The sequence below is a fragment of the Saimiri boliviensis genome, chromosome 6 (assembly GCF_048565385.1).
Source record: "Saimiri boliviensis isolate mSaiBol1 chromosome 6, mSaiBol1.pri, whole genome shotgun sequence".
In the NCBI taxonomy this organism is placed as follows: Eukaryota; Metazoa; Chordata; class Mammalia; order Primates; family Cebidae; genus Saimiri; species Saimiri boliviensis.
In genome coordinates, this window is record NC_133454.1 from 39,101,288 (window position 1) to 39,127,710 (window position 26,423).

The 26,423-nt window shown below is 35.6% G+C and overlaps 1 protein-coding gene and 1 long non-coding RNA gene across 5 annotated transcripts in view; one reads left to right on the forward strand and one right to left on the reverse strand.

The window, feature by feature from the left end:
- LOC141584820 (uncharacterized) overlaps positions 1-8,600 on the forward strand; it is a 218,387-nt gene extending 209,787 nt beyond the window's left edge. Inside the window, exon 2 of the long non-coding RNA XR_012518020.1 lies at positions 7,089-8,600. This is a non-coding gene — a long non-coding RNA (uncharacterized LOC141584820). The remainder of the gene's footprint in view (positions 1-7,088) is intronic.
- Positions 1,613-26,423, reverse strand: DCUN1D5 (defective in cullin neddylation 1 domain containing 5). Of its 4 annotated transcripts, none has more exons than XM_010334613.3 (8): positions 26,037-26,423; positions 23,515-23,606; positions 17,569-17,639; positions 17,066-17,157; positions 4,760-4,868; positions 4,568-4,672; positions 3,780-3,882; positions 1,613-1,943 (listed from the first exon to the last, which is right to left on the reverse strand). In XM_010334613.3, exons 1-8 carry the CDS (start codon positions 26,120-26,122, stop codon positions 1,888-1,890), a joined length of 714 nt encoding a protein of 237 aa, XP_010332915.1. In that variant the 5' UTR covers positions 26,123-26,423; the 3' UTR covers positions 1,613-1,887. The 4 variants fall into 4 exon arrangements, with proteins under 4 accessions (XP_010332915.1, XP_074256596.1, XP_074256594.1 ...); XM_074400495.1 differs by lacking the exon at positions 26,037-26,423 and adding an exon at positions 25,934-26,016; XM_074400493.1 differs by lacking the exon at positions 26,037-26,423 and adding an exon at positions 25,679-25,766.

Here is a 26,423-nt window from a genome sequence, read left to right on the forward strand (position 1 = left end):
GAAACCCACATACATGGAGGACTGACTTTTCATACAGGCAGGTTCCACAGGGACGACTGTAGGACTTGAGTATGTGCAGATTTGGGTATACACGAGGGTCCTGGCATCAATCCCCTGGGTATACCAAGGATGCCTGTGCTTTCATATACATACTTTTTCAAAAAAAGTCATCTATAAGCTTTAAGCGTTCCGTTTTACTCAAATACTGAAGACGAAAAAGATACTAACATTAATTCAGGTTACAAATGGAGAATTTGTAAGACTTTGCTTACATGTTTTGGAATTTAACAAAAATGGAAATATTCTTTAGTTCAGATGTGCCTTGAAGAGTCAAATTATAAATTTAAAGGTCTACAAATGTAAATGCTTTCCTTACAATAAATTTGATATTAAAACATCCTTCATAATATTAAATCCTAATACCACTAGTATGTTCAGTTCATGACTCAGTGATTCTAAGACTTAAAAGGACAATCTGTATTGCCCTTTTCTGTAAGACATTTAGGAAAACTGTCTCCCACTATTATGGGTGTTTACAAAACTGTACAAAGTAATCTTATTAAGAAGGCAAGTAAAACATTGGCAATCATTTTTTTCCCAGCTCATTAACCAAAAAGCAAACAATAAAACACTTTAAAATGTTATTCCTCCTTAAGTAATCAATATGGAGAAATCATTCTTTAAACAAATTCATCATTGAAAAATCAATCTTTACCTCAAATCCTAATAGAAACACTTTTTTATTATGGAAAAATAATCTCTCTACTTCTCTCTACTCATACAGTGACACTAGAAATGTTACTGAAGTTCTGACTGGGTTATGGATATGAAGGAAGTTTTCATATCACTGGGATACTGGATGTTTGAAAAGGAATGTAGAAACAGGCCTGCTGCTAGTACAAAAGTGCCTTTTATATGAATTAGGAAAGGCTGCCCTTTCCTCAAGACAGTTTATTGCCAACAGGCAGAAAATTGTGATAATTAGCAATATTGTGAAGCTACCAATGTAAATGGCTCTGTTGAATTGTGCACACTTATACCCAGAGTTCTCTCATGATTCCATACTCTATTATCTTCTTTTCCTATGGGTATCTTAACTAAATCCACATCAGAGCTAAAGTTCCCTTAAGGCAAAAAAAAAAAGTGCTTTAAACAAAACTCCCTATATAATGACAGTTAAAAATATCATAAATATGCCACTAACAACAATGATACAGCTTAATACAATAATATTTTGTTTTTTAAGAAAACAAAATAACTGGACATACTCTTTCCAATTCTAAACTCTCTGAGATAAGACATCTGAATAAGACTTTGGCAGCTTTTATAGAAACCCAAACTAAAAGAAGGAGCATTTTTCCAGTACCTAGAAATGTTTATTAGCTACATCAGCAAATCATTATCCCAGAAATCAAGGCCAACAGTCTTCCAAATTGTGTAGAGATGACTATAATGAACCATATCATCAGCAGACTATGTTGCCAAATATTAGACTATTTAAAATCTTGAAAATTCTATAAATTCATGGTAAATTGGAACCTCAAAAATCCAAAAATTCAAATTTACAAAAATAAATACCACTCTGACACTCAAGGGACATCTTCACTTTAAGGCCTTTGTCACAAATCTGAATCTTTATTGTTCTGAAATAAATGTTATAAACATAACTCAAAACAAAAACTTCAATATTCAGTCTAAGAAGAGGTGTGGCTCAATGCCCATCACATGTAACAAGAAAAACCTCCTTTAAAAAAAGGAAAAAAAAGTACTATGAGAAGTCTTTCATATGAATGAAAATGCACCCGTTGGATTTTGCTCCCCCTCATCACATTAGCTTGTATACACGTGGGAATCAAAAGGTTTGCATTTTCTTCACAATAGTTCTTGCTATGATGTTTGACGAACTTTTTGCCACTCAACAAATTCATCAAGAAGAACAGGCCCTAGAAATAAAGAAGGCATTTTTGTCAGAATTCAGTGAACTCATCTTTCCAATTATAAAACAAACTCCCCATTAGCTCTGCAATGACAGAGGCCTGACCCTTCCCTTCTTTGGGTGGTTCTGCTTCTGCCCACCTTATTCCATTTAATGATGCTATCTTATTGGCTTTTTCTTTTTTGCTCTTAAAGACACAAGGAATAATGGTATCTATAGCAACTTCCTTCTCAGGGTGTTTCATGAACCCTCCAATAACTGACTCAATACAAATCTCTCCCTTTTTCTAAGTGTCCAGGGCATTCTGGCATTTAATTATGAAACAATCTCAAAAGTGTTTAAGGTAATATTTCTATTTTGCTTCCCCAAGAAATGTATATTATTGGGGGGGATGAACCATAATAGAGACTTACTTTATTCCAGTAACAGGATGTAGTACAAAGCTGAACACAAAGCAAGTGCCTGATGAATAATCTGACTAATGAGTTAAGAACTATTCTAAAAAATATATTTTTATACTGCAGGAGAGGTCCAAACTCATTAAACTGCCAGGAAGGCTGTTTAAATGAGTTCAGTGTTTATTCTGTTTAAATGTAGGAAAAATCATTGCCACAAAGAAATAGGCTTGCTCTATTCTTCTTAAAACACATAATCCTCTGGTGGTCTTTTTCCCTTACTTTTGACAGACATGTTTCTCTATTGTAAAAAAAAAAAAACAGCAGCGCAAGTACAATAATAATTGGCAACTGAAAAACAGCCTAGGTCTTAGCATACTGTGAACTGTCAAACCGAAAAGCAAGACCAACACAGTTACTACTTGGCTCCAGCCTCTGACTCCTATAAAGCAGTACAGGTGCAGTTTTTTCGAATTTTTTAATTTCTCAAACAAATCTGGAAGTTTTATTTTCATACAAAATCTCCTAGTTTTAAATATTGATTTGAAATAAACAAATATACCCATCTATGGGCCATATACGGCCTTTGGGCTGCCAGCTTACTGCTGCTAGGTATTATTTCCTTAAAATCATACATTAAATAATACCAAATTTTATACCATCTTGTAGAGAGAGGGGAAAATACATAAAGGAAGAGAGAAAGTTACCCCTTCTGCTATTTTATTTCTTCAGTGTCAAAAAAAAAAAAGTCTTTAATTTCAGTTGAAGTTTATAGGAATGTACTTTCCATGTAACCCTTTTGCACACTGAAAACACACGCAACCAACTAAAATGGTGGTGGAAACGGAAAATAACATATAGTTCTACAGAATTAACTTGGTTTATCTAATTTATTTACTATTATTTCAAAATCCTGTTTTATGGAGTATGGACAGATATTTTAACTGGAGGGACTGAAAGATTATAAATATTTCCCTATCAGTTTACTCACAATCAATTTATAGTTTTCAGAGAGAAGTTATACTGACATGATATGCCATACTGTTAGTGGGTAGCATGATATCATATAATAACTTTAAAGCTTTTTCTAGAGTCACTGATTGTTTTGCTGTCGTACCTAAAAAATCATGACTATACTTTTCTTCCATAGGGAAATGCCAGGAAAGCCAGAAACAAAGCTGAATTTTAGCTTCTGAACGTAAAAATTATTTAAATCTAGCTAAAATGTTTGGTTATCGAGGAATTGAAAACATTTCATTTACCAGCATAGATTTTATATAATACTGCTGAATCTAAACTCTCTCTCTACTTCCACATCCCTCACACGATTAAATAATAAGTTACTATTACAAGATTTAAAACCTCTATGATAATAATACACAAATGCATACTCTCATTTAAGATTTTGGAAATTTTATTTTCACAGGAATACATTATATTATACTTACAAGCACCATCTTCATCATAGTTACTAAGATCAGCATGGACTGTTCTGCTGAATTCTAACACATTGTACCACTGATCTTTGTTCATAACACGATACTTTGATTGCTGCAAAAAATGATTTAAATATTCGTATTAAAAACAAAATTACTCAATTCAGTAAACTATATAACTTTGTGATTTGGATTTTCCTAGAACATTTATTATTCTTTTAAACTATTTGTGTTTCTAAGAGATTCCTCATGGGCATTTACAAATTGATATCATCTATTTTGTCCTTTTCTTTCATTTTTGAGGAATAGTAAGAACACTGAGTACTAATTTAAAGATAAAACTAACTTTTACATATGTATATACTTGTGTTACCACCAATCCACCAATGAGATCAAGATATATAACATTTCCTACATCCAGTATGTTCTCTTGGGCTGCTTCCTTGCAAATCATCTCTCTACTTAAGATTTACTGTTTAGTCACATTTTGAGTTGGCAAAACCCTGAAAAACTAATTTTGCATGACAAATGTCTGTGCTACAATATATTTCTTGGAGGTTTCTTTCATGGGAGGGAAGGGTAGTATTGAAAATATCTTAGGTACAAAATATATTTATAAACATGAGCTTCTATCTTAAAATAACAATTGATATGTACATATTTTAATATTTTTTTCTCTACTCAAGGAGTTTTTTCAAAGCATACTATTAAAAATCTATTTGTTCCTCAATTAAAAGTATAACTTTCAGTCAGACTAAGTTTTAAAATAATAATTTCAAAATTCAAAAAAACATACATACCTCCAGGTACTGGTAAAATACTGAAAACAGTGGCCATGTCCTCCCAAGCAGAAGAGCTAACATAGATTTAGCAGTATCAATATCAAGGCTTCTCTGATCTTTATCCTAAAATATATAAGTGAAAAAGTTTTCCTAAGTGTGGTGTCAAGATGAAAAGCTATTAAAACAACAAAACATAAAAACTGCACCTACCCTTGCAAAATCAAAGGCATATCTGTAGATATTCTTAAATGACGAAATGTCATTCAACTGTGAGCGCAAAAAGTCAAATTTGTTTTGTAATTTTTCTGTGCAGTCACACCTTAAATAAAAGAAATATCAGACAATTATATCATCAAGAAAATCCAAAGTATTATTGGAACTTAGAAGGAATCCATTAAGAAAAAAAGTGAGCTCATTTATGAATTTAATTTAGGTTTAAAATTCTCTGATTCACAAATTTAGAATAACAAATTTATTGCCTTGCATCTACCAATGCAACAAAAAAAGAAAAAAGGGAAAAAAAGAAACCTGGGAATCAATGAAAGTTCAGTCCAATTACTTTTCTTTTTTTTTTTTTCTTTTTTTTACTTTTCTTAAAAACAAGCAAACAACTCATTCAAAAATTCCAATAAAATAAAAAGAGATGTATTAAAATATGTTTTATCACATATTCTGCTAAAAATGCCCTTGTCACCCATTTCTTTGGAAAGTTCTTATGTAACAATTTGGTGAAAGAGATTAACCATGAGTGGTTTTTAAAGTTTAGGATATAACACAGAGGAAATTAATACATTATATTAAGTGGTCCAGTCATAAATCAAGATCCCTATATTTTTTAAACAAAAAGCCAAGCAGTAGAAGCACCTAACTTCAAATAAGTTATACATGCAAAAGCATGCAAACAAGTCATACATGTTATTTTTAAAGACATGACAACTAAATATATGGAAGACTCAAAAATCTCAACTGGCTTTCTCTCAGTGGGCTGATAAATTCCACTGCTTAGCAAGAAGCAAGACAGACAAGGCCTTTTACAATTTGGCACAAATCTCTGTAATCTGCCACTTCCAGATAACCTTACCATGCTCTAAATATATAACTTACCATTCCCAGATGCCACAGCCATGCTTTAGCATCCACCATTTCTACTTGAAATACTGTTCCCTCCAACATGCTGATAAAGATATTACTCATCAAGACCTAAGTCACCTTTTGCCACCTCTGAGAGACCATCTGACTCCCTTTAATCAAAAATAATTGTGCCATCTACTGTGGTCCACAGTATTCCACTCAAAACTGAATTTCAGTATTCAACATGCTCTCTAGACACCTGGCATTCTCAGATTTAACTAAGACTATACTAAATCAATAATGCAAAGACCTGTGATGTGTAGTAACATAATTTCATTAATGTGTAAACACTCTGGACAAATTTCTAGTATTAATTTAACCTTGCATTTCTAGAATAAGTCAAATTTGGTCATGTTACCTGTTTTATACATTGCCAGGTTTTGGGGTTGTTTTTGCTATGTCCTAAGTGAGGCTAGCTTCCAAATTTCATTCTTACTGTCCTTGCCAGTTTTGTTAAAAAGTTTGTAGTGTATAAGATTCAGAAAATAAAAAGAGAATTGGTATTTTTTCCCCTGTTTTTTGAAAAAGCTTATGTAACCCTGGAATTAGCATCTGTCCAAACTCAGGTGAGTACTGAGGAAAGGAAGAAAGACTTTTAGCTAATAAACCAACATTTTTAATGGCTATGGGACCATTCAGATTTTCTATTTCTTTTTGAATGTTTTGGTCACATACTTCTCTGATAACTAGATTTTACATACAATTTTATTTAAATATGATTAAAGTTATTTATAACATTTTCTTATTTGCATTAAGATTATTTATCTTCATCGCTTTTTTGTTGTTTAATTGACCAGTCTTGCCAGAATTTAGAACATGATCATATCTTTTGCAGGAAAATGCATGGAGCTAGACGTTATTATCCTTAGCAAGCTATTGCTGGAAAACCAAATACCACATGTTCTCACTTATAAGTGGGAAGTAAATGATGAGAATTTGTGAACACAAAGAAGGAAACAATAGACACTGGGGTCTACTTGAAAGTGGAGGGTGGGAGAAGAGAGAGGAGCATAAAAGATAACAATTGAGCACTAGGCTTAAAACCTGGGTGATGAAATAATCTGCAGAATAAAGCCCTGTGATACTAGTTTACCTATGTAACAAACCATCATATGTACTCCCAAACCTAAAGGTTAAAATAAAAAATCTTGTAGTTCAAAAATACATGTGTATTTCTCCTTTTAATATTCACTTGGAAATGGCACCTTTACAAGAGTTGTTTCAAAGGAGTGATAGGGATAGACATCTTACTGGAATAGGTTTAGGATAGAATGAAAAGAGAGGAACTGGAGAAAATAAGTACAGATGAATGCTTTCAAGGAGTTTGATTCTAAAGTGGTACAAAGAAAAGAGGCACAAACTTGAATGGGATGCAGTCACTGTACTTTTTACTCTTTCTCTCTCCTAGGTACAACTAAAATCACTAGACATTTTACAGAAAATAAACATAAGACTCTGAAAGGTGGAAACCTGAGGAACAACATGGTGGTAAGTTCTCTGAGTTTATTTTTGCCTAATATGTTTCAAACTATTAGAACTGAAGAAGCTAGTAACCAGAAATGCCAATGGGGGCAGACAAAAAGCCCCAACAAAATCCTGCCTTTTTGTTAGCCAAAAGACAAAGAAAGCAGGAGCCTCGCAAAGCAGAAAACGCTTAGAAAATAAACACTCTAGTTAAAAATCATCGAAAAAACTGTGGCCCAACTCTCACCAATGCCAGCAAAGACTGAATGGGGACCTAAAATGTCTACCCTTACCAGGATATAATAAAGCCTCTGTCTCAACTCCTACAATGCTGGTGGAAACCACGTGGGTAACACGAACTTCTGTTCTCACCAGGTAGTAACAAGCAGCCAATCCTCTTCTGCCCTAGATTTGTATAGAGGAGGCCTAGTGAAGAGTCAGGGGTATCACCATCACCCCTATCCCTTTCATACAAGAAAGTATCAGTAAAAGCCTAGTGGGATCCCAGAACTCTCATCTCTGCCCAGCAGTCACAAGGGACATCCTTCTTCAGATGTCAATGGATGCAGAGTAGAAAATTTAATTTCTACCTGTACCTGGCAGTAATAAGGTGGCAGCCCTGATTTCTCTTACCAGAATAGCCTTAGAGTAAGACAGCTAAAACTAAAGGTTTAAATAAGATCTAGAGATCCAGAGTTTTGTAATATACTACTTAAAGTATCCAGGTTTCAATTTTAAAAATCACTTGTCAAACCAAGCTCTCAAATGGAATGCAAAAAGATGATCAATACTTGCAAACACCAAAATGACAGAGATGTTCAGAATTATCTGACACATTTTAAAGTAGCTATAAAACAAATGCTTCAATGAGTAATCAAAAACATAATTTAAAAAATAAAAAAAATATAAAGTATCAGCAAAAGAAAAAGTTCAAGGACAAAGAACTATAAGATATGAAAAAAGGAAACAAAGGGAAAGTTTTGAACTGTAAAATAAAATGTAGACTTAAGCCCTAATAAATTCATAATTACATTAAAATGTAAAATTAAATGCAAGCCTTCTAGAAAAATATTTAAGAGAAAATTCTCAAGATAAAGGGCTAGGCAAAGAATTCCTAGACTTGACATCAAAAGTACAATCAAAAGTACATCAAAACTGAGCTGGGGCTCATACCTGTAATCCCAACATTTTTGAAAGCTGAGGCAGGTGGACCACTTAAGGTCAGGAGTTCAAGACCAGCCTGGCCAACATGGTAAAACCCTGTCTCTACTAAAAAATAGAAAAATTAACCCGGTATGGTGGCACATGCCTGTGTGACTACTTGGGAGGCTGATGTGGGAGGATGGCTTGAACCCAGCAGGTAGAGGTTCAAGATCGCAGCACTGCACTCCAACCTGTGCAACAGAATGAGACTCTCAAAAAAAAAAAAAAAAAGTACAATCCATAAAAGGAAAAACTAATAAACTGGACTTCATTAAAAACTTTTGCTCTGTAAAGACCTTCTTAAGGGAATGAAAAAAGTTACAGAATGTAAGAAAATGTTTGCAAAACACAGATTCAACAAGACGAATATCTAGAAAATACACAGAACTCTGAAAATTCAACAGTAAAAAGATTCATCTTCCATGTCTGTTAGCATCTCTTTCACATTCTCCTTCTGCCCCTCTGCACTAATTTCCTTAGATATTGTAGATCACTGATGCTTACACGTCAACTACATCTATCTTCTTTCCATCTCATCCCCTGAGTTTTTAATCTGCTGTTTTTCACTTTCAGAAATTTAATTATTTGGAGTCTGATATCTGAGACCATTCTCTTTTCTGTAACCATAGTTATGTAGAAATTCTGATAATTTGTAACTTAATCTTAAAGGGTCTGATTTCTCAAGTTCATTTTTTAAGATTGATTTTCCAATATGTTTAGTAATTTTTTATTATAAACTAATGATCATGGAACATTTTCTGCAAAAATTGAGGTTTGAGTAAAATTTCTCTACAGAAGAATTGCTTCCATTACAAACAGGGGAGTCTTATTCTAAAACACATTTTTGGCTTAGGTGAATTCCAGCCCCAAGTATGCAAGACAGAAGGTGGAGGACTAGGAATTCTCTCTGGTAGAATCCCTTTACCTCTAATTGTATGTAAAACCAAGTCTGGGTCATCAAATCTTCATTCATTGCATAAGTTTGTCATCAATGTTTTTAATCAAATTCCCATCCTATTAAAGCCTTGCTTGAAAAGTGTCCCCTGTTCTCAACGTGCATGACATATCAACAACCAGACACTAGGTGACTAGGAAAAGGTAGGTTTCTTTAGGGCAAATGCCAGCTCCATAGATCTCTATAGAATCACCATCACTCATTTGTGGCCTCTGATTATTTTCCTTATAGGTAAATCCAAGTATACTTTTAAAAAGATGTTTTTAAATGTTATCCAGCATTTAAGTGTTTTACATGAGAAATGGTTTCTCCACACATTCAGTCTGCCATATTGCCAGAAATGGAAATCAAAATTTGGTTAAGTTAACCAGATTTGGCAGAGGCCTAATTCCTTATATATGAATGAATGAATCAATCATATGCTTCATGAGGAAAGAAGAAAAAATTATTCTTACTACTTATTAGAAATTCATTACCTACTATTTCACTAAGTGATTTCTGTTAGTGCAAAAATTATTCATTATGTGAAAAATAATGCTTTAATGAAAGTTGACTTCTACCATGGGTATATGTAAAACAAATTTCTCAGATTACATGCTACTATAATGTTGTTTGAAAATATGGAGATGAAGTCTTCAAGATCTCCAACCATCATTTGAAAATGTTCAGAGGGCCCTACATTTTAAGTACCTAGTTACATGTACTCCCTTTCCTACCGTGACTTAAGTAGGGCCTCATCTTCTGTATCTTTGAGGCTTTTTTAAAGTAATGTTTTTCACATTTTAAAGAAAGTCATGTGACTCACATCTTTCATACAAAATCTCAGGCAGAATCTTAACAGACTTGAGACTTAAGTCTTAAGAAGGCAAAGAAGATAAAGGATGCCTCTTTACAGTCAAAATTCTTCCTTTCCTTACCCCCAGATTTTAAAAATCACTGTCGTAGCATAACACAGGGCTATAACACATAGCACACCAAAAATATTTGTTAAGTAAAAGGTGACTACCAAAAATAAACCACAGGGTAGGTGATATATTTATTTAATTATATAATGTTTCGAAATTCCTATCTGGGGGAAACATGGTGGTAAAATGTAGATCAAAAAAATCACAAAGCACATAGTGACTGAGTAGTCACCAAGGAGATTATAATCCAAGAAATTACAATCTTTTCCAAATATTTTACATTTAATGGGTACACAAAGTTACAATCTTACTCATGTAATTTCAATAGGCTTAAGAGATAAAGTGAAGGGAAAAATAAATTTGCAAGTCAAACAGATAGGTTAAAAGTCTAGCTTCTCCATTTCTGGCCATGTGGCCGTCAGAAAATTACTAAACCTTTTTCAGCCTGTTTCCTCATTTTAAAAATAATAATAATTTAATAGGATAACTACAAGGCAAGTTACTTAACCTTTTTCAGCCTTAGTTATATGTATTTTAAAATAACAATAACAATTTCATACTATAACCATAAAGATTAAATGAGAATATATGTGTTAGGCCGGGCGTGGTGGCTCAAGCCTGTAATCCCAGCACTTTGGGAGGCCGAGGCGGGTGGATCACGAGGTCAAGAGATCGAGACCATCCTGGTCAACATGGTGAAACCCTGTCTCTACTAAAAAAAAATACGAAACTTATCTGGGCGTGGTGGCGTGCGCCTGTAGTCCCAACTACTCGGGAGGCTGAGGCAGGAGAAATGCCTGAACCCAGGAGGTGGAGGTTGCGGTGAGCCAAGATTGCCCCATTGCACTCCAGCCTGGGTAACAAGAGCGAAACTCCGTCTCAAAAAAAAAAGAGAATATATGTGTTAAATGCTTAGCACAGTTCTTGATATGCTTCTTTTGGGGCAAATAGATTAAAAATCATCTACACTACACACCTTGGTAGAAACTATGCCATACCATTCCTAATGGTCTATTGTAAAATCTTGAGCAGAGAAAGAATCCAACAGATATTTTTAAAGAGTGAAAAAAGAATAAGAGCACAAAACTCCACATTTATTATCAGTATCATAAAGACTGTTAACAGATATCGCAAAACCAACATACCCAAGCAGTTACTAACAGCAATAAAATTCTTATATTGAATCTAGCTCCAAAATACTAACATCAATATCTAAGAAACTGAGAAGTTTAGAAAAAAGAATATTTCCTCTGAAATAAAAGAAAATGCAGCCGGGCGCAGTGGCTCAAGCCTGTAATCCCAGCACTTTGGGAGGCCGAGGCGGGTGGATCACGAGGTCAAGAGATCGAGACCATCCCAGTCAACATGGTGAAACCCGCTCTCTACTAAAAATACAAAAAAAATTAGCTGGGCATGGTGGCGCGTGCCTGTAATCCCAGCTACTCAGGAAGCTGAGACAGGAGAATTGCCTTAACCCAGGAGGTGGAGGTTGCGGTGAGCCGAGATCGCGCCATTGCACTCCAGCCTGGGTAACAAGAGCGCAACTCCGTCTCAAAAAAAAAAAAAGAAAATGCATACTTAACTAGCATACTATGGAAAGCAAGAGATAGTTTTCTGAATAATGACCAAATAAAACCACACAGATTTTAGGGAACAATATGATACACCATTCTCTAAGGCCACTGTGGTTAGAAAAAGAAATGGCTTTTAATTTCAATGTTAGGATTGGAAATTAATTTCCTGGTATTGCTAAGCATCTGATTACAATGGAAGGCTTTTGAATTTGTGTTTCATTAAAGAACTTTTAAGTGAGAAGAAAGTCTCATGTATGTATTAGATCTAAGTGAGGCTCTCTTCCTAATTCATAAGTCCCAATGACTGTGCTGTGACACAGTGATGTGTAACATGAAGAATTGTGTCACAAAGTTCTGGATTTAGAACTTCCTCTAATTAAGCTTTCTCAACCAAAACAATACCATCTACTTCTCAGGGTATTTGAAAATGTGCAGAGAGGCATTTTGAAATTGTCATCAACAGAGGGGACGGATGCTAATGGCAATTAGTAGTTGGGCCCCAAATACTAAATGAATGACATGACAGATAGCATTTCCTTTACTCCTCTCTTCCACCCCCACCAAAAAAATCATATAAATGTTCCCTATTCCCTTCTCTCTCAGACGGTCAAGGCACACCATTCCCCTTAAACTTCAAAGTCCAGGGCTCAATACAGATACTAGATTTACAATCTGCAGCCTACTGGCAGGCAGCTTAGTTGCTAACACTGTTGTCAGATGCTATTGTCTTGTCTTTTTTTCAGTATCAATAATCAAGTAGTCATTTTCAAAAGTCTATGTTCAGTTTTCTCCACTGGAGTAGTATTTCACCCTTGCTCCAACACCAGACTTTCAGCTAGCAGATATAAGATAAGACCTCCACTCTAGTACAGTATGCCAGAAAAAAAACTTGCCAAGCATCCTTAGAACCTCATATCTACAGATGAAGGAAGAGAAATTCCACAACCTCCTGATAGCACATCAAATTTTTGTGTACAGCAGTACATGTGCCTCTTAATGTGAATGAGGTCCACAGTTCTCCAAAGACTCTCAAAAGAGACTATGACTTTATTAAAAACAATTGCTCATTGAAAATTATCCCAAAAATCTTTTAAGATTACTGTGCTTTAAAATCTGACGGTTTCCCAATATCTGTAATATAGATTTAAACTCTCTCAACATATTAGCTAAAGCCCTCTACAACGAAGCCATCACTCAAAATAGGTACAATTCCAAATCTATCCTGGCAATTTTCTTTATGTACCTTACAATTCTAAGAAATCAAACTACTTCCCTCAAACATTTAATTTCCTTCCTCCTCAAGGCTTTGCTCACAATTTCCCTCTTCTGAAACATTCTCCTATATCCTCAACCAACTAAATCCCTAATCATTCCTCACATTCTAGTTCACAGGCCACACCTATAAAAGATCTACCTACTCACTCAGCTGAAATTGACCTTACTAGCATCTGTGCTTTCATAGTATCTTGTATTTCCACTCTAGCACTTGTCGTATTCTACCTAGGTTTATGGTTACAGCAGGGTGCCCAATCTCTGGGCTGAGCATAAGTACCAGTCTGGGGCCTGTTAGGAACCAGGCTGCACAGGAGGAGGTGAGCGGCAGGCGGGTGAGCGAGCATTACTACTTGAACTCCACCTCCTGTCAGAACAGCAGCAGCATTAGATTCTCATTGAAGTGCGAACCTATGCATGTGAGGTTGCATGCTCCTTATGAGAACCCAATGTCTGATAATCTGAGGTGGAACAGTTTTATCCTGAAGCCATCCGTCCTTTCTCCCCTGCCCCATCTATGGAAAAACCGTCTTCCATAAAACTGGCGCCATAAAGGTTGGCTGGGTTATAGTATTGTAATGTTTGTTTTCCCTGACTTAGCATAATATAACTAAAGGGCAAAAGCTGCATCTTTTGCCTTGCTGTGATCACCAGTAAGTGATACTGTACCTTACATAATATAGGTATCTAATATAAAAACTACAAAATTAAATTAAAATTAATACTGGGCACTGTGGCTTATGCCTATAATTGCAACACTCTGGGAGGCCAAGGCTGGAGGATCACTTGAGCTTAGGAGTTAAGAGACCAGCTTGGACAAAATAGCAAAACACTGTCTCTTTAAAAAAAAAAAAAGAAAAAAAAAATTAGCCAGGTGTGGCAGCATGTTCCTGTGGTCCCAGTTACTTGGGAGGCTGAAGCAGGAGGATTACTTGAGCCCAGGAGATCAAGGCTGCAGTGAGCCATGATTGTGCCATTGTTCTCCAGTCTGGATAACAGAGCCAGATCCTGTCTCCAGGAAAAAAAAAAAAAAAAGAAAATATTAACATCTTAGATTTGCAAGGACATCTGGCTATTATTAAACAAAAATGAAAACTACATGGAAGAATATATGTGAAAAGCACATGGAAATTTCATCCCCTGAAACTTAGAAAATGGCTACGCTAGGTCATTTACATGCAAGTTCATATACCCACAAAGTCTTTCGCACAAGAAGGAAAGCTAATTCAGTTGTAAAAAGCCTATATGAATAAAAATAAACAACTGTTAAAAAGTATTCTGCAAACTATAAAGCATTACACAATATAGATAACTAATCAGGATTATTATAGTCTACTATCCTTGAACAGTGTGTTTTAAACTACCAGACTCTGTTTTTTTAACACACTAACATAGCTCTAAACAGTTTTATGAGTTAAAATTAATTAATTGAAACAACTCATGACTATCTTAAGATGATTTAAGAGATCATTAGATGTCCAGGTGAAATTATAAAAGTATGAAAAATACCAAAGGGAATTGAGACTAAAGTTTTATATTTTAAGATTATGTTTATTATATAGAACCAAGTATACCAAGCAACGAATAAATTCTAAATTAAGACATAACAGATTTTTTTTTGGTCATCTTTGGTTCAAATTTCTTTGCTGTTTTATTTAGCAAGTTTTTTAATAAGAAAATTCAAGGAGTAATAAGACTTGGCTAATTGAGGACAAACAGTGTATTTTACATGGTAATCTAGATCGTGAGGGGAAAAAACCAACTATTTTCCAGGTAAAGAATGCTCACTTCAAGCATGTCTCAGTAGTTTCAAGGCTCTACAGTATGCTATTCCAGGCAAATGGTGAAAGAATAATAAATGTGTAAAAGAGAAACTTCTGGGACATATTAAGTGCTGAATAATTGCTTTTATTTTGTATACCCTGTGACCTTCCTATAGGAAAGGTGTGCTAATAAAAACCATGCTCAGCCGGACATGGTGGCTCACACCTATAATCCCAGCACTTTGGGAGGCCAAGGCAGGCAGATCATGAGGTCAGAAGATCGAGACCATACTGGCTAACACGGTGAAACCCCATCTCTACTGAAAATACAAAGTATTAACCAGGCATGGTGGCATGCACCTGTAATCTCAGCTAATCAGGAGGCTGAGGCAGGAGAATCACTGGAACCTGGGAGGCAGAGGTTGCAGTGAGCTGAGATCGCGCCACTGCACTCCAGACTGGGTGACAGAGCGAGACTCTACCTCAAAAAAAAAAAAAAAAAAAAAAAAAACATGTTCAAGGGCTAGTCAGTTTCTGTTCTTGTACCCATGACCACATGATGTTAATTATTCAGTAGTAGATATTAGAAATGCTTTGTGCTTACACATTTTTGTTATATAAAGACTTTTTATATGGTATCAACTTAGGAAAAAACATAAATAAGAAACTTTAACGTTTAAAAATATACAGCCACTTGTTAGCTGAGATACTTCAAAAAGCAGTATCCAAAAAGTAGTAGTAGTGATAGTCCAAAATCCACTTATAATGACAAATAAAATGTCTTCTATTAATGAATATTACAACATAAATCTTAATAAAACCCACTGAGTGTATAAAACCAATATTCTTTGCATATTCTTTTGTATATTTAATCGTTCTCTAAAAAGCTAACTAAATGGTGAGAAATAATCCAAGGAATTTCAGAACTGACGTATTTATCTGGGAATATTATGACACCTAGATGTATGGCAGAATTCAGTATTGGTAGCAAATGCTATAATTTAAAAATAGAGGTTTCCTATTTTAAAAGGAAAAATAATTTATGTAGAAAATAACAATATAGTAGGAATACAGTATTATAGATTGGTAATCAGGAAATTTGAATTCTAGGTTCTAACTAAGCACTACTACTAAGGAATTGCGCCAAATATTTTCTTAGCCTCTCTGGGTCTCAGACTATAAAAAAGATGGAAGTGGGAGGGTTGAATTTGCATTCCATTCAAGAAATTATGTTTTGGTTCACATGAACAAAGGCTTTTACCCAAGAATACATATATAAAATATCTACAGGTCTACATGTTAATGTCTATTAAAACAGAATTATAAATCATTAGGCACTGAAAATTCAAATTTAAAAATTTAAGTGCCATATACTTTTTTTAAAAAAGTTAAAGACAGACCAAAAATAAGGATTAATTACATGTGTTAATTAATTACATGTGTTAGCATAATCACAACAGGAAACCACACAGCCAATTAAGTCCCAGTTTTTGCCTCAAAAATATTATAAATTAATGCTTCCTCTATTTTAGAATGTTGGTAACTAATACCCTGCAGGAACATTAGAAACATGATACTAGAAAATTAACACAAAGTTACTAATTGATTGAAATTAAGCACACTCCATTCAGGAAAGCCAGAATCCAATTATTTTTATAAGGTACAATTCTATGAAAATGTTCAAAGACGGGATCCTAAACTGAAAGTGTAGGACTATAAAATGTGTAAAGATCGCATGGAAGTGGTTACAACATTTCTACTTTTGTCTTTTATGAAGTTCACTTGGCAATAAAGAAATCATAAAAGTGTTATGTAACTCTGTCTTCAAATTTTTAAAGTCAAATATAAAAGTGAAGAAGGGAGAGAGGAGGCCCCAGAAGAGCTTAGGGCTGCCCAACAAATATATTCCTTATATAGTAGAATTCTGTTTTCAGAGAGGGAAAACCTTATACTCAAACAACCTGTAAATAAATAGGTCTTTGATAATGGACTTTTAAGTCACTCACCAAGAGAATCAAAGAATTTTAATAGAACTGTACTAAGGTTTTTTTCTTAGAGAATATAAAACATGGGGTACCTCTTCATTTGCCAAGACCACAATATAATTTTTTCAGTCCCCAAACTAATTGTTATAGATCAAACAGATTTGATTTAAGGTGAAACCTTACTCCTGAAAATTATGAAGCACAAAGTATCAATTAAGATCTTCAAATAGGCCATCAAATTTGTTTTTTAAAAAAATTTCTTACTGTAATGAAGTCATTCCCTTTAACCATTCTTCCTTGGTAAAAAATCCCATGCTTTCAGCCTCCAATTTCCACGCTAAAACTAACATAATAATCTGGAAAGAACAGAACATAAAGGATAGGGGAAAAGTCAGCATAGAGATAATCATGTCTGTATTTATCATGGAGAGCATTTTTATATAACTACTTCCATCCTTCAACTATTAAAGAGTACAACCTCTGGAATTAACTATATATAAAGAAATTGAGATGTGCCAATTTCTTAAAAGTAAAAAGTTCTAACAGTTTCTGAAGGTAGAATCTCTTATTCTATTACATATAAAATTTCTATCAAGAAAGAACAATTTGCCCAACTTAAGCTGATTAAAAATACCCTAATGAAAATTTACAATTTTAAACATGAAGAAATAAAATCTTCAGACAAGATTAAAGTGTCCCAATTTTTAGAAATTTACAAATATGCTATACCCCACTTTTATGCCATTCTACTTAGAAATAAAACATACATTTTCAGGTTCAACACCAATGTCTTCACAAAATTTTTCCATTCCTTCTGGCCCTACAACTTCATCAGGACCTTCAAAACAAAAATAATTTACATATTTTGTTATAATATCAACATAAAATATAAACCATCATGCTAAAGGTATCCATGAATACACCATAATATTTTGCAAATCATTAAATTTGAATTTTGGCATAGCTTTGATAAGTATAAATATTTGCTACAAGATTTAAATTTAAAATTTGTGAAGTATTCTTTGAGAACCACATTACAATATGAAATTAAGAAAATTTAAAAAGCAGCAAAGAAATACTCCATTAGTATCAATCATGAGTTAGTACAAAAACTTAAACCTATCCATTAAAAAAAACATTTACTGAGCGCCTACTCTGAATAAAATTTTTGACAATGCATGAATATGAAAAAACATAAGGCAGCTGGAGCTTCTTAATTTACTAGACTGTCAGAACCAAAAGAAAGTTCATATAGTAATCAGAAAGGAAATATGTTCACTTATAAAACAGGCCATTTATTACCCTTTTGAAATATACTCAAATATAATTTATTTACTGAAATATATAAACATATTTTGAAAATAATGACTTATGGAAATTACTACATTCCATTTCCAGAAAGAGCTATTTTCCTTATCATCTTGGTTCTAAAACAGACAGTAAGCATTAATGTCACCTTAAGGTAGAAACAAAAGTTTAATCTTTTAATTAGCTACTATCTATCATTTGTCCAAAAATTAATTACTGGTATTTAACTTTTTCCTTATTTTATGCCCTTAGTAACCTTAAGAAGTCAACACATCAATTGTCATTTTTCCAAAATGTTACCAGATTCCCACAATATAGTAATTACATCATCACTAAGTCTCTTTTCTGACTAGGTAAGGCTAAAAAACAAATTTTGTAATAATATGAGAGAAATGTGTTTACCATATGGGATTTTGAAAATATAATCTTGAAATATAATTCTTTAATAGTCAAGAGAAGCCTCTATTTTCCTTTATAAAGGATGAAAATCCTCCAGCTTTATAAACCAGACTAGACCAACACTGTTCAGGTAGCTTTGATAGCACCAAGCACAACACAAAGTCAATACATTCTTGCTGCCTGAGATCCAAGCTGCTAAGATGACATTAATACATAGTCTGAAACCAAAACCGCTGTGAAGTTTTTTGTGTAACATGGTAAATGTGATTGGGTTTAAATGAGTATTAACAATACATTCATGTGTTAAAAGGTGAAGGGGGTGATAATTATAGGACACTTTCTCTTCCTTATTTATTTGGAGAATTGTTTAAATGAGAATGCGTTAATTTTGTAATTTAAAAGGCATACATATACAATAAAGGTGTTAAAAATGCATAACTGAGTATTCTTATATATGACTGAAAGAAATCAAAAATCAGACTTAAAAATTTAAGGGGACCAGATGTGATGGCTAATGCCAGTAATCCCAGCACTTTTAGAGGCCAAGGTAGGAGTATCATTTGAGCCCAGGAGTTCCAGACGAACCTGGACAACATAGGGAGACCTCGTCTCTAGGGGAAAAAAATAGCCAAGTGTGGTGGTGCCAGTCTGTGGTCCCAGCTACCCAGGAGACTGAGGTGGGAAGATTGCTAGAGCTCAGGAGTTTGACGCTGCTCCTCGTGAGCCATGATCTCGCCATTGCACTCCAGCCTGGGCAAGAGCACGGCCCTGTCTCAAAAAAAAAAAATAAATAAACAATTAAAAATTAAGGGAAAAGAAAAATGGTTTTTTTTTAAAGCAATGATGAGAATACACTGTAAATTTTTCGAAGGCAGCAAAAAAACAAACTTGTTCTCAAAGTTGCCACTAGTGACTAGAAGAGAAAGCTGAAGATGTCAAGAAATATCAGTATAGGTCAGGCACGGTGGCTCATGCCTGTAATCCCAGCACTTTGGGAGGCCAAGGCGGGTTGATCATGAGGTCAGAAGTTCAAGACCAGCCTGGCCAAGATGGCGAAACCCTGTTCCTACTAAAACTACAAAAAGTAGCCAGGCACAGTGGCAGGCGCCTGTAACCCCAGCTACATGGGAGGCTGAAGAAGCAGAATTGCTTGAACCCGTGCAGCAGAGGTTGCAGTGAGCCAAGATGGTGCCACTACACTCCAGCCTGGCCAACAGAGTGAGACTCCATCTCAAAAGAAAAAAAAAAAAAGAAAAGAAATATCAGTATAGCACCCCTAGAAACTGGAGGATTACTTGATGATTACAAATTAAAATTTGGTTAGAATCAAGTCAAAGGAGATTACATAGAGATATAATGCCTTATAACTTAGATAAGGTCTGTAAATGTTAACTCACTTAGTCAAAGCAATGCAAATAGTAACGGATCTAAGTCTAAAGCAAGGTCTGAAACCAATGTGCTTTCCCCAGACTGCAAAATGTTAATCCTTTCAACAACATTACTTCCAATCTTTCTAATAAAACTACTCTCTGGGTAAAACCTCTGGAGCTAAATTTAATTAACTTTTCTGGATAACTAAGTTTCCACTCAACTGAAGAGGCTATAGAAATGATTTTGTTCATCCTACTTGTTCACTTCACTCTACGAACTAGGTATCTTAGGATTATGCAATTCCAACCTTATTTTTTGACTCTATGAGACTTTAAAACTGTCCTTTCACTTTCCATGTTTTTAATTACCATAGGCCAGTATATTACCGAATCATTATTAATTTAAATATCACTCAAGAATGAGAGGTCTTGTGAAAGAACAAAACCAACAGTCTTATCACACATGATATAATACCATAGTAACAAGTTTAGTGATATTTTCAAAACTAAAAGAAAAACATCATCAATTTTCTGATTTCTTTATAGCTATAAAGAAATCTTCCCAGCTATATCTGCAAGGCCTAACACCATGCCAGCCATAACAGATGCTTAGGGGGTAAAAAAAAAACATGCTCAGTGACACAGCGCCTTCAACATGAGCTCAATAAGAGTACTGAATTTTGGAACACTGTAAAAAACAGACAACGAGTAAATCTGATGCGGTAATGCTAAACTAATATTTGAGTTCTGACTATATACCAGGTATTATGCTGAGGGCTTTACATGTATTATTCTCAGTAGGCACAATTATTGCCTTCATTTTAATAAGGACATTCCTATTTCTTTTTTTTTTTTTTTTTTTTGAGACGGAGTTTCGCTCTTGTTACCCAGGCTGGAGTGCAATGGCACGATCTCGGCTCACCGCAACCTCCGCCTCCTGGGCTCAGGCAATTCTCCTGCCTCAGCCTCCTCAGTAGCTGGGATTACAGGCACGTGCCACCATGCCCAGCTAATTTTTTGTATCTTTAATAGAGACGGGGTTTCACCATGTTGACCAGGATGGTCTCGATCTCTCGACCTCGTGATCCACCCGCCTCAGCCTCCCAAAGTGCTGGGATTACAGGCTTGAGCCACCGCGCCCGGCTGGACATTCCTATTTCAAGACAGAACAGTTACTGTTTACTTGGCAAACAAATGGTTCCTCCCTTATCAGGTACAAAGTGGTCTCCACTGAAGTCCATCTAACCCTTCCTTATTCTCTATTCCTAAATCTCACCATATTTATCCTTATAATGCCCCACAATCTGTACTTATCTTACCTACATACCTGTTTACTGACTATCTTCCTCACTAGAAGGCAAGTCCCCCAAGGGCAGGGATCTCGTCTGACTTGCTCAGCACTATATATCCAGCACTCAGCACAATGCCTGACTCAAAACAAGTACTCAATATTTATTGAATGGTTAACACAAGTTAACCAAGAGTACCAATATTTTCTTTGCAAAAGTGAAAATTAGTTTAAATAAAAAATAAACATAAAATAATGTTTATTACTATATATAATTATAAACATTATAAATTTAAATTAAAAATGCATAAAAGCAACAGTAATTAAAAGCATGGACTTTAGAATCAGAAGGACCTGGGTTTGAATCCTGGCTTCTGTCACTATATGATCTGGGGCAAATTAATTAATCTAAGTCTCCATTTTCTCATCTATAAAATGAGGATACGGCCTGGCATGGTAGCTCATGCCTGTAATCCCACCACTTAGGGCAGCTGAGGCAGATAGAGCACTTGAGCCTAGGAATTCGAGACCAGCCTGGGCGACATGGTGAAACCCCATCTCTACAAAAAATTTAAAAAATTAGCTGGGGGTGGTGGCACATGCCTATACTCTCACCTACTAGGAAGGCTGAGGTGGGAGGATCTCCTGAGCCCAGGAGCTCAAGGCTGCAGTGAGCCATCATCACAACACTACACTCCAACCTGAGACAGAGTGAGACCCTGTGTCAAAAAATAAAGTTGGGGCGGAAGTGGTGATAATACTACCTACTTAACAGAACAGTCACAAGAAAAAATATATACTTAGAACAATTCCTGGAATAATAGCAATTATTATTTTGGCTATTAAAAATGCTAATACAGTAAACAAATGTTTAATTAGAATCTTATGCTACCTAGAAAAGTTCCTAGTTGAGGCAAATATTTTCTATTTCTATGGTGTCTAGTAACCTTTATAAGTGAAATAAGATGAGTAACCTTTTGATTTTGTAACATGCATACCAGTAAAACTGGCATTTGGAATAATGGGTCAACATTTTAAATGGAGGTCAGTAAGAAATGAATTTCCTTTATTTAAATTGGGTTAGTGGTTGTCTTGGGATGCCAGTAATAGCCTTTATTTCTGGTCTAGAAAGAATCGGTTCTGTTACTAGACAATTTTAAAATTGTACTTTTGGGATCACTCAGCCGATCCCAACAATGAAGTTACTGCCCCCTTTCAAAATAGTCTCATATTCCATACAGTTAGCCTAAAGTTCAAAGTATACCACTTTAGACCTTAATGTGGATGAGCACTACGTACAAGGCAATAGCTACATATACACTTTCATTTTAAACAAAATTTGGAGAATGATGGTGATAAAAAGAAGGGGAAAAAACCCACAAAAACCAAAAAGGAAAGCAGATTGTTAAAAAAAAAAAAAAAAAAAAAAAAGGAAACAGGGAAAAGAAAAAGAAAAGCAAACCTTTAAAATCAGTTAACTCTAAAATAAAAAAAACTATTCTAAGGGGAAAAAAATTTCATATATGCTTATGAGAAAGTTAGTATAAATGGAAAATAAGTCTTCTTTTGCATATATTTGCTTAACTCTTCAGCCTCATCTCTGGCTGGCTTTGACTTTCACCTCTAAAACACAACCCCACCCTGGGCCTAGGGCTCTTCATCTACCACTTAATAGGACTTAGCTGAGGTTAAGTTAGTGCCTCTAGAAAACTCCCATGACACTTTAAAAGCTGGGTTATATATTCCTCCTATGAACTCTCACAGTGTATCTTCTGAATATAGTATTTATCACATTGTATTAATATCGGTCTACTTATTTTCTTACCCTTGCATCTCTAGTGGAAGTGGACCACTAAATGATAATTATGAAAAGGTAAATGTGTTGTCTAACTATGAGGGGTTTAAATCTTTCACTATGTCTCCCTAAAAGTTTCAGAATTAGTTCAGAAAAATTTCCAAAAAGGAGATTAAATAGAAATGTTTTATGATGTACTTTGTGTTTTCCACAATATCAAATACAAAAAATGTTTTATTGTGTACCTTTTATTTTCCAGAATGCTACTTTAGCCAATGAATGTAAATAAGAGAATCTGTCTGTTTACATATTTTATTAATAGTAAATGAGTTTCTTCCCTCCCAGTAAATATGTACTGAATATGTATTTTAAAGAAATATCAGCCTAAATTGGCAACAAGTTTTTAGCCTACCCACAATCTTTAGTCCTGACCCCGATCCCAGTACACAGCACTAATACATAGCAAGCCTGGAACAGATAATTTGTTAAATGAGTAAGCCAATGAAACTTTTTAAAGCATATGACTGATATCTTCTTATATTAATTTCATTACCTGCATATTCATAAAACCAAGCCAGGCACTTCTTGCTTGAAAAATGTTCCTCTCCACTTATTAGTCTAGCAGGGGGTTGGGATCTGCAATAGCTTAGAAAACACACAGATGCCTAAGATTTTTATCACATCTCAACTCTTAGTGAAAAAGTAAGTTCAAAATTAACTACTTCAATTCATATTAAAGCATTTTCTTCCCCTTTGGTTGGCATTATTGGAAAAAAATTGAAGTTGTTAAGTAATTGCAACTTGAAACAGTAATCTATACATAAGAATTATCAGCTAACAAAACCCAAACACCTCTTTATTCAGTATCAAAATCCAAAAATATCAGTAAGTTATTTCCCCACATTTTACAAGACTACAAAGAAATTCAACTTAGTAGTTGGGAATGTATAAATCTTTATTGTGATTCTACTACTGATTTGTATAGAAATTCTATTTGTGCTTAATCGAAACATATTTTAAAACAACCTCTTACAAAGTATATTTTGATACTTAGTGAATCAATATTTCAAAATAAAATGTTATATTAAAAGTTGTTTTATCATCTAAGATTAAAAAGATTTTTAAAGATAAATGATGACTTAAGACTTCGGGGTATATTAAATTTCACAGATTAAAAACAACAACAACAACAACAAACCCTAAAAGTTAATAATGGTCCAAATAATTAGGACAAGGCTATTTAATCCCAGCTTCTGTCCATTCTGTTTTTTTTCATAAAATCATTTTCATTGTTTTTTATAAAATAACTAAAATTGGTAAGTTCAAAATGGCCTCTAGGATTTAATGACCTTCAGAGAAACTGTTTTCAAGGAACTCAAATAATTACCCTTCCACAATGATATGGAAATGCTAGAACTTCTGTAATTGAGTAAAGTAAGAGTATCATATTTAAAAATTTAAATTGATTGCGCAAAGTATCACCTGAGTTCTAGTAATACTGCCTGCTCAGCTATCTAAACATACTTTGCTGAAATAATTTTGATATATTTACTTAAGATGGCCATGAGATAGAGTAATACAAAAACGAATAATAATTTGCCTATATCTCATAAAAATATGAGCTACTAAAGTAACCATGTCAAATTCTAATGTTAGCTAACAAGAGGTATAGGAAAAGTCATCTTTCACATTAATAGCCCAAGAAATACTCCTTAGACTCCTTTACCAAAACACAGTAATGAGGGGAAAAAGTCGCCCAGTTACAAAAAAGAAGATGCAGACTAGGTAAGTCACCTACTTCACAGTTTAAGCAGATCTCTCTTTACGGAGAGCTCTATCATTATACTGTCTTCTTTTAATAGCAGCATCTAAAGTTGTCATATCAAGTGCCAGCTATTGATGAAAACGCAGCTAATATGGGTATTTTTTAAAAAAGCACTTCTCGGCCGGGCGCAGTGGCTCACGCCTGTAATCCTAGCACTTTGGGAGGCCAAAGCGGGAGGAACACAAGGTCAGGAGTTCAAGACCAGCCTGGCCAACATAGAGAAACAGTCTCTACTAAAACTACAAAAAATTAGCCGGGCGTGGTGGCGGGCGCCTGTAATCCCAGCTACTCGGGAGGCTGAGGCTGGAGAATCGCTTGAACCCGGGAGGCAGAGGTTGCAGTGAGAGGATCACGCCACTGTACTCCAGGCTGGGCGACAGTGCGAGACTCTCGCTCTTAAATTAAAAAAAAAAAAAAAAATTCTCAAACCAAAATTGCAATTATTTTTTGTAGCATATAATTTTGCTGTGATGCCTCCATGATATGCTACAAAGGGATCAAAGAACTACAACTACATAGTTCTGCCTTGTATTCTTACCAAGAGGACACACAGTACAAGAGCTCACAAATTATTAAATTTATACTGAGAGCTAACAGCGTCCTGAATGCTAGAAGACAAAACGCATGCAGGGCCTTTCCAACTCTGCACACAGGGACTTGGCATAGGTGAAGCACTGTAGTTCCAGAAACTGGGGCTCCAGCAATTTAAAAGGCCTCCTGCTGGGACCTTCCGGGTTAGGCCACTACAAATACTAAATATGGATGCCAATTATAGCATACAAGTTTTCCTTTCTACCATTCCCAAGACAGTTGTCAAGATTCCTCATGTTCTGCTTTCTTCACACTCTACAAAGAAATTCTAGAAGTGACCCTTCTGCGGATCTGTACTCACTTCTAAGTCTAGAAAAAGGCAGAGGAGCGGTAAGTGAGTAGCAGACTGGGGGTCGGTTGGGGGCAGGGGGGTTGAAGCGCAATTTACATATGCATTTGTTCCCCACCCTGTAGGGCACGTAGACTCATAACGTGGGCGGCTCTTCTAGTCTCTCCATAATCGTCAGCGTGCACACACTGGAACACGAGGTCGGGTCGGGCGCGGAGACTCGCGGTGTTCGGCACCTACCGCCTAGCTCGATCAAAGGGGCCTCACCTGTCTCCAGCCCCAGCCCGGTAGGCCGGGCCCGACTCCTTTTCCTCCCGTTGTCCAGCAAAGGAGGGAGGAGGAAAGCTCGAAGGGTGGGGGGAGATGGTACCTGGAGATTTTACATTTTTTGAGGCCTCCGTCTTCCGCTACTGCTGCTGCCACCCCAGGGGATTTTCTCTTCTTCTTCACCGGCATCTTCCGCCCTCCCCGGCAGGGTGGGCAGGGGAGCCGGGGAAGGGGGTCCCTGTCCGCTGGAAGCCCCTCAGCGCTGGCACCCAGTTCCCAGAAACAGCAGCAAGCGGAGGAGCAGAGTCGCCAGCCCGCACTGGCGCGGCCCAGCCCGGCCGCCGCCCGCTCCCAGGTATCCTCGTCGTCTTTCTCTGTCCGGGACAGGGCTGGCTCCTCGCCGGTGGACACTGCGGTTCGTTCTCACCGGGAGGAGATAACGCGGACAGCGCGGCAGCTCCACCAGTCACAGAAAGCAGGAGGCTCAGCC

Excerpts from the sequence above, each read along its gene's own strand:
- DCUN1D5 (XM_010334613.3), bottom strand. The coding sequence starts at position 26,122 with ATGCCGGTGAAGAAGAAGAGAAAATCCCCTGGGGTGGCAGCAGCAGTA. Across the intron at positions 23,607-26,036 it reads AAAAAATGTAAAATCTCCAG|CTATTGCAGATCCCAACCCC; the intron begins GTACCATCTCCC and ends GTGTTTTCTAAG. Across the intron at positions 4,869-17,065 it reads AAGGGAATGACTTCATTACA|GTGTGACTGCACAGAAAAAT; the intron begins GTAAGAAATTTT and ends CTTTTATTTAAG.